General features: G+C 29.6%; 1 protein-coding gene across 1 annotated transcript in view; it reads right to left on the reverse strand.

Annotated features, from left to right (window-relative positions):
* The window catches only part of LOC140443745 (ubiquitin-conjugating enzyme E2 Q2), a 78,161-nt gene extending 68,983 nt beyond the window's left edge, over positions 1-9,178 (reverse strand). The window contains exon 1 of the mRNA XM_072535156.1: positions 8,891-9,178. Within this exon, the coding sequence (XP_072391257.1) occupies positions 8,891-9,052 (162 nt within the window). The 5' untranslated portion in view covers positions 9,053-9,178. The remainder of the gene's footprint in view (positions 1-8,890) is intronic.
* Positions 9,179-9,448: the final 270 nt, after the last annotated feature.

Below are 9,448 nucleotides of genomic sequence, written 5' to 3' on the forward strand. Positions count from 1 at the left end.
CAAAGAAAACAAAGTAGCTATTAAATGTGGAAATAAAGCCTACAATCCATTTAAGACGACAAAAGGACTTCTACAAGGCTGTGCTACGTCCCCTACTCTGTTTAAAATATTCTTGGAAAAGACACTCAAACCATGGAGGAGAAAGTGCGAAGGAATGGGCATACCAGTAAGAGACGAATACCTATACACCTTAAGTTTTGCCGACGATCAAGTAGTCATCGCACAAGATGAAGAAGATCTCAGCTTTATGCTCAGAAAACTAGAAGAAGGATATAAAAACAACGGAATGGAAATAAACTTAGAGAAAACCGAATACGAACAACAGAAAACAAGGATATGAGAAACCTAGAGATAGACGAGGGAAGACAAATAAATGGAACAGATAAATTCAAGTATTTAGGAACCATAATATCGAACCAGGGAACAACAGAAGAAGATATAAACAACAGACTGAGACAAACAAGAAACTGTATAAGACAACTAAACTCAGTGTTGTGGGATAAGAACATTACGATAAAGACAAAAAAGAGAATATATAATACCCTGACAAGAAGTATCCTGACATATGGGTCCGAAAACTGGATAATAAACAAGAGAAATAGAGGTAGAATAAGAGCAGTAGAAATGGAGTTCCTGAGGAGAAGCTGTAGACTTACAAAAAGAGACAGAATTGAAAACGCAGAGATTAAGCGGAGAATGGGAGTGCAATCAGACATAATCGACTATATAGAGGAGAAGAGACTATCCTGGTACGGCCACGTCAGAAGAGCGGACAGAGGACGCTGGATAAACAAAATCACAGAATGGAGCCCGATTGGAAGAAGAAAGAGAGGAAGACCCCGAAGGTCATTCAGAGATGAAATCGACGAGGCTATGGAGAAAAGAACCCTGCGAGATGGAGACTGGAATGACAGGGAAAATTGGAGAAAACGGTTGAGTGAAGGAAGACAGTGAAAACTGTGGAAATCCTTAGTAGTAGTAGTAGTTTTTATATCTGTAATTTTTGACTTTTGCTAAATTTATTTCATTTTGGGACCCCAAAAAAGATGCAAAGACGTTTACAACTTTTACCCCCGGGTTTCCCCCTAAAACCACCCTGGCAGGGGGGTAAAAACGCAAAAAAATCGATTTACCAAGAATCTAAACACCGTAAAGAATGTAGCTGGGATAATTTTAATTAAAAATGTTTATAAGCAATTTTTGTGCAGAATGAACCGTTTCTCTTAGAAACAGTGCTTGAAGCGACCGTCGATTTTGCATGTCAGTTACGCGCGCGAAATCAATGTTCAATAAAATTTGTATCGGGTCCAAGGCAAAAATTCGATATCTTTTGATTTAAATGTCCTATAGACAAAAATCAAGATGCGTTTTAAAGGAAAAGTATTCAGCTTTCATATACAGTTTTTTGTGAATGCAAAGCTTTTCCTCAAAACCACATCCAGAATTTGATCAAGTCAATGCCAAATCGAATGGGGGGTGTAATTTACAATAGAGGTGGTAATACACAGTATTAATAATCACGACTTAATTGTAATTTTATAAATAAAACAGAAAAAATGTACAATGTTAATTTTTTTTTATTTTTCAATAAAATCATTATTTTGGAAAAAGTTGTTTTTTGACATTTGTTATTTAAAAAATGATTGCATACTGCTTTAGAACATATTCTTAAACATTACACAACATCTAATGAAAATCACTTTGTGGTATGATTCGTAAAAATTAAAAAATAACAAAAATTTTAGGTGGCCTCTTTTTCGTGACGCACATATATATATATATATATATATATATATATATATATATATATATATATATATATATATATATATATATATATATATATATATGTATTTGTTGTTGTTTGTTTGGGTTTATATGACTGCGGACACTAAATCCATTCGCCAATCTTACAATTTTTACTCATTTTTCATTAGTCATTGTTTCTTATACAATCTTATCCTAAATCTATTACTAAGTAGTATTGATCTCTAATACATAGTCGTTTTTTTTTGTAATTTGTTTCTAGTTTTTTTTTCTATCAGGTGCTTTTTAGTTATTTATATATAAAATAGGTGATGAGGTCTTCAGAGTTCCACAGCAAACTCTTCTGCAGCTATCTACTTAATTCAATAGCTACTTTACTGTGGACTGTCCAAGTTCCTCATTTTTTCTCTTTTTTTATTTTTTTTTATTTTTATTTATTTTTTTTTTATTTTTTTTTAATTATTATTTATTTCTTATATTTTTTTATTTTACTTTTTTTTTATTATTTTTTTTTTATTTTTTTTTTCTAACAATTTACAAAGAAATACTTACTCTATATTTACAATTACAATTTGAGTTTAATATCTAAAACATGTTTATACAATAATCTATATAAAAACTCATTGTTTTCTAATGTTAATAAATAATTTAAATTAATGGGATGGTGGACATCGGTAAAAGAATACAGCGAATTTAAAAAATTATTAATCTTATTAGATATAAGAGAACAGTCCAAAATTTTATGTTGTAGGTTACCTATCTGACCACAAGTACATTGTGGACTGTCAGCTAGGTTCATTTTAAACATATATAATGGTGTAAGACAGTGGTTAAATCTCATTCTGCATATAGTTCTTGTCATATCCTTTGTCAACTCCATTTTAGAAAACCAAGATTTATCCGTAATATAGTTTCTGATTGCTTTGTAATGGTTTCCTGTATTTATATTCTCATTAATATACCTTTCTTTCCATTCTTTCTTAACCTCTTTGTATATGTCTGATTCTATATCTCTAGACGTACAAAGATAATGAGTTAATACTCCTTGTGTAACCGCGTTTTTTGCCAATTCATCTACTATTTCATTTCCAGTTATTCCACAGTGGCTTTTAATCCATGCCAACTTAACAGTTTTGCCTTGTTGCTGAAGTTCTTTAATTTTATTTATTATATATAATTCAATGTAATTTACTTTTGATTTAGGATTTATGGCACCAATTTTACTTAAAGAACTTTTGCTGTCACTATAAATTATAAACTTTGAATGATTTAATTTAGATAAATGTTTTAGTGCTTCCACTATAGCTATTAATTCAGCTGTGTATATACTCATGATGGAATTGAGTTTAAACATTTTACTGTTTTTATTATTGTTATCCCAGTATGCACATCCCACACCTTCAATACTTTTGGATGCATCTGTATATAGCATATAATAACCTTTGAACAATTGTGAACTGTCAGATATAAACATTAATTTTCTTAAAGATAAAGGTAAATTGCTGTAATCCCTTAAGAAGTATACCTGAACTTGTTCCAGAGTGTTAAAGTCAATATTGTAATTTGGGTTTAAGTCATATTTATATAGTTGTTTATCATATATTGTCATTTTTGAATAGAAATCTACTATATTTAGAGTTTTCTTTTTTATCCAATATTTTTCTGTTAAGTCTGCTAAGAACAGCTGGTGTATTTTGGATATTAAACTTGACTTTTTCTCGTACAATCTAACTAAAAGTCTGATGCCAAGTTTTTTTCGTCTTATATCCACTGGCATTTCACAGCATTCGAGTTGTAGGTTACTAATGGGTGTACTTCTTAGGGCTCCTATACACAATCTAAGGCATTTATTAACGATTTTGTCTATTTTGTTTAAATGACACTGTGATGCGTCACTGTATAATATTGATCCATAGTCGATAATAGCTCTTATATTATTTTTAAATAATAACAAAGAAATATTTGTATCTGCTCCCCACCGTAAGTGTGACACGAATCGAAGAAGATTTATTCCCTTTTCTGTTTTTTTAACTATGTTGTCTATATGTTCTTTCCAGAGAAGCTGTCTATCAAGAGTAATACCCAAATATTTAACATAACTTTGCACTGGATAAGAGATATTGTTTATTAAGATGTAGTTGGGTATCTCTTTTCGTTTTCTTGTAAAAATACATAATTTAGTTTTGGAATCAGATATATTTAGTCCATGTAATTTACTCCATGTTTTAATATGTTTGACTCCTTCTTCAATGGATTTGACTGCATTTTCATTTTAATATGTTCTTTATAAATTACTATATCATCAGCAAATTGTAAAATTCTTGTGGAGTTTAAATTTTTTACTAGATCAGCAGTATAAATTAAATATAACAACGGGCTTAATATTCCTCCTTGAGGTAAACCATCCATCGCTAACCTTGGACCAATTGTGTTACCATTTACTGATATATAAATTTTTCTACAGTCATATAGTTTTATTATTTTTTGACAGAAACATTCGGGAAGACCTATTTGTGTCATTTTGTTATATAGTATACTTAACTTAACGTTGTCGTATGCTGATTCAACATCTAATAAAAGAGCTGTTATATATATATATATATATATATATATATATATATATATATATATATATATATATATATATATATATATATATATATATTGACATTTTCTTGTCAGTTTTTGAATTTAAAATAATTTATCCATAAATATCCATAAAACCAAGAATTTATTTTCTTTACATTTAACTAGTTAAAAACATTAATATTTATTCTGTACTTATATGTTTTTTTTTAAGAAACATCTACTCTGCAAAGTATAAGTAATGAATTAAGGGATAAAGAAGTTGTATTTATTGGCAAAACATTTGTTAGTATTTTGTTAAAAGAATTGAGATTTAAATAAGAAAAGGACAAGAATCAAAGATCATTAATGGAGTGCACCAATATTGCTGCTTTAAGACCCAAGTTCCTTCGCCAAATATATAGAAAATCTATTGTGCATCCCAGATATCTTGTTTTTTGGACAAAATGTGGATTTATTCAAAAGAAAATAAAACAATTTCCTGGCAAGACAACAGTGTTAAAAATGTATTTAAACCAGAAGAGTATGATGGTAAATATTTTATAATAATAATATAAGTAAGTTTATTATTTTGCTCAAACTCTAAAATAGCTCATTATCATGGGGAAATGAACAATGACATTTTCACTAAGTGGATAAGTAAACAATTAATTCCAATTTAGAAGAACCATCATTAATTGTGATGGATAATTCTCCATATCACAGTGTTCTTTTAGAAAAGCAACCTTCCACCGTTTTGATTAGAATGGAAATTATTACCTGGTTGAAAATAAACAACATCAAGTATGATGTAAAACTTACAAAACCTGAATTATTACAAATTGCAAAAGTGAACAGAAAAGAGAATTTGTATAGAATTGATGATTTATGAAGTGTTAAGACTATCTTCTTATTATCACTGTAAATTCAACACTACTGAATTAATTTAGACAAACTAAGTTATATTATTACAATAAATATATTGGTAGAAATAGACATTCTAATAGTGCTGTTATAAATATGTGGAAAGAGGCACAAAACCAATGTAACGCCGGTTCCACACATGGGGCCAACATTGGCCCCAATAGCGGTCGTCCAATATGTGTACCGACAAAACTGTGTTGGGGCCAATGTTAGCACCAACATTTTTATGACTTGCTTCAACGTTGGGAGTTTTCCGTGGGTTGTCGGTTTTTGCGTACACATCATAGGGATTGGCGCCAATATTGGTGTTGCCGTTGATGCCGACCACACATTGGCGCTACAGCAGTGTTCCAGTCGGCGTATAATTATGCTATTTGCACATAATTTAGTTGTTGGCTCGTAATATTCGCATCCTGAATCCTGAATGAAAATAAACTAATGACAAGCCACAGTTTATAAAAAGAGTCCTTGTGTTCTGTTTTGTTTTAAAACACTTGTGCTGCCATTTTACACAGTATTCTTTTTAGAAAATAAAAATTAAAGATTAAAAAACAATTACAGCATTAAAAATCAAATTTACAACATGTAAAAATCGATCTTCAGCCACCTGAGTTACCTCCGTTGAGTTGTTTAGAATTAACACTCCGATACTTGTCGGTGGTCTATCAGAACTGCGTTTATGCTCAAAAGGCTATTTCATACATAAATAAATAATATAAATGTCTGGTTTTTTCAGTACCTTTCAGGCACCAAAAAACAATGTACTTATCTAAATATTTTAAAGAAGTACATAATATATACTTTTAATTTTGAAATATAGATCATTTTGTCCTAATAGACGACTGTCATATGGTCATGTAACTTTTAAAATATGTACTTCCATATATCGGCTGTGGATTAAAGTCACGTTTGATGCAGAATATAGCCAAAATAGAAGGCTAAGAAATTTGGGAATTAAGTTAATAAAAGAATAAATGGGATTCAGAGTCTCGACATCAGGTTTACACTCATATATTCAGTCTGCAGTTGCCAAATACGGCATCTCTAAAGATCTAGTAGCTTTAAGTAAAGCTGTAGACAAAATGACATAAAATTCGCCTTTTTTGTAGAAAAATATAATCATATGCACTCATTATCACAACAGTCGTAGCCACTGCAATTTCCATGTTGAACATGTTAATGTTGGCTCTAGAGGGAACAGACTGATATTGCCCCAATACTCAACTGAATGTGTGGATGCCCCACCAAACGTGGGAACACAGTTGACCCAACAATGGCTTCAACATTGGCGTCAATGTTGGATCCCATGTGTGGGGCCGACCTTAGACAACCTGCAGACAAACACAATTAAGCCTTTTTGGTTACTTTTGTATACATGTAGGGCAATAATTTGTCAGAAATGTAATAAAACTTTAAACTGTCTATCTTCAAGATGTGAATATAAATTTTGAAAAAATAATTGCAGTGTAGATAAAAATTATAATGACAATATTAGTGTATAAAACATTGTTCTGAAGCTATTTTCTTGTGGCATTTTAAAGTAATTACTATTTAAATGGGAATAAGCCACAATTAAAGATTAAAGTACATTTATTGACATTTCAATTTCCACTTTGGAAATCTTTCTCAAAATACAAACATTAGTTTAATTCAACATACTTTAACCTTTAATTGTGGCTTATTCCCATTTAAATAGTAATTACTGTATAAAACATGTTTTAAAGTAGCAAAAGCATATTCTTTTAATGGTATATAGAGTATTACTTCTAATTATGGCATCTTAATGTAAACTAAGTATATTAACAAATAAAGCTATGATCGTGATTTTTTAATGCTATTCTGAACAATTTTAGTTTAATAGATCATTTTCACCAGAATCATAGATACCTAATAATGGTATATTAAATGATCTTGGAATTGTAAATTGTGTCATCACTCATGGTATTTTACTGTATTCATATCTATTGTGACTGCCTATGAAACTGTGGATATTCTGGTTTACATTTGAGTAGCTAAAAGTATTTTGCTGTTCTTTTGAAACAGCATAAGTATTATTTTTATAATTGTGTCAATTGTGTCAAAAATTTATCATCAAGAAAACATGTTAGTCAAATTTAAAACAAGTTACTTAAATACAGTTTGACAATTCATATGTCCAAGTCAGATATAGTTTTCGAAAATTATTAAATTCAGAAATTAAATATTCTAATCTCTAAATGTAACAGTTTCAGAACTTTTTTTACCAATCTATTATTTCATATCTAATTACAAACGTTATAAATAACAGTAATCATACAACAAAAATGGAAACTAATAATTCTTTTAATAGTACAATTAGAATCAAACTTTACATAAAACTATACAAATTGTTGAAAGTCTCCATTAAAGTCATAAACACATTCTTTTCTTTGCAACAAACAAAATTGTGCAACATTTCTAGTGAGTTGTCTTCCTCACACTTTTCTGTTGTGAATTCTTATTCTCAGTTTTCCACATTGTTAATTGATGTTGATTGAATAAATGAACTTATTATAGAACTATACAAAAATGTTAAATGTTTCATATGATATGTCAATATGCCCTTGGAGCATCCAAGTGTTACTGTTTATTATGTTATCATTAAAAAAGTATAGAATATTGAATCTTTTTTGTTTCTGGAGATGTGCTTTTACACCATCATTAGTAATCTATTTTGTAATTCTTCACTATCAATTGATTATGAACTGAATATATGAAATAACCTTAAGTATCTCACACCACAGTAAGTGTGCCTTAAAAAAATGATATCCAAATTTTTTTGTTGATATTGAATTGAATATTTGCTTATGCTGGGTTCAATGGCATTTTTTACTTGATTTTCTCATTTTTTTTTTAAATATACCTCTATAACAAAACTTTTATTGATAAAGCCTATTCATAACATTTCATAGCCTATTCCAATTATATTTTTTCATGGCTATAAAGCTAGAGCAAAAATAGAAACAATAAACTGACAATATATTCTCCCAGTAAAAATGTAATTAAATCAGCTGTATGATCGAGAAGAGGTTAAAGGATTAAAATATATTGGAATAGAAGATAACCTTAACTGTCAAATATATACGCAGAACAAACACTAAAAGAAATAAAGAAGTAAAGAAAATGAAATTCTCAAATAGCAAAATATGAATTGTTCACTTCAGACGGAATTCAACTTTAAACAAGAAGTATAGGAAAGTCAATAAGATCAATTATAATAGAAAACAATAATTATGAAATTATCTGGAAGAACAAAGTAGATAAAATTGAAACAGACGACCCAAAAATTGTAATTTAAACAATAAATAATTTATCCCGAGATTATTTTTTTTTGGAATACGATTGAATGGATATAGGGGATAATTTTTAAAAAATAATATTTATTCGCCATTAAAAAACCTATCTATTGTGGATTTTTGTATAATATCTTTAGCAATTATTTAGAAAGAGTGACATTAAAAGTGACAAAACAGCTGTATAAGTACATATGATAAACGTCAAAAAAACAAGAAAAATAAATCCTTTGTTGGGAGGCCTACCCAGTGAAATTCGAGGTCTGAAGACCTACAGACAGACATGCTAAGGTTAAATTACGAAAGCAGCAAATTTCACTTACCGTAATATTCGCATGGATCGTGTATTCTACAGCATTCTTTCCAATAAACCTACATGTCAATTCGTCAACACTGGCCGAGATGATCTGAAACCGTTCATGATTTTTCGTAAAAACCGATTCTAATGTCCTTATCTCTTGTTTCAATGTATTTAAACAAGCCATATGGGTCACTAACTAGCAGTTTTGATACTTTTCTTTCCGAAAACAATTATTTAGATCACTGATTTTTGGTACTTGAGCACTCCTTACACACCAAAATGGCTGCTCAATGGCGACTGGCCAAAACGAAGTGACGAAGTAGAGGTGTTACCGACGAAAGGGAACCGGTATGTTGTAACAGGAACGTGAAACATACTTTTCTTTATTTCTGAGCTATAAATTCACTTAAATGTTTACAATTTGTATATTAGTATTATAATTTATATTCCCTTTCTTTTCCTGACATTCTGGAATTATCTTTTTTTAACACTAAACCCGTAAGAATCAATATTTATCGTTTTTAGGGAATATTTTTTTAAATGAATTTTTTTTTATCTAAGATCTAAAATATATATACGT

This window comes from Diabrotica undecimpunctata, chromosome 6 (assembly GCF_040954645.1).
Source record: "Diabrotica undecimpunctata isolate CICGRU chromosome 6, icDiaUnde3, whole genome shotgun sequence".
NCBI classification, from domain to species: domain Eukaryota; kingdom Metazoa; phylum Arthropoda; class Insecta; order Coleoptera; family Chrysomelidae; genus Diabrotica; species Diabrotica undecimpunctata.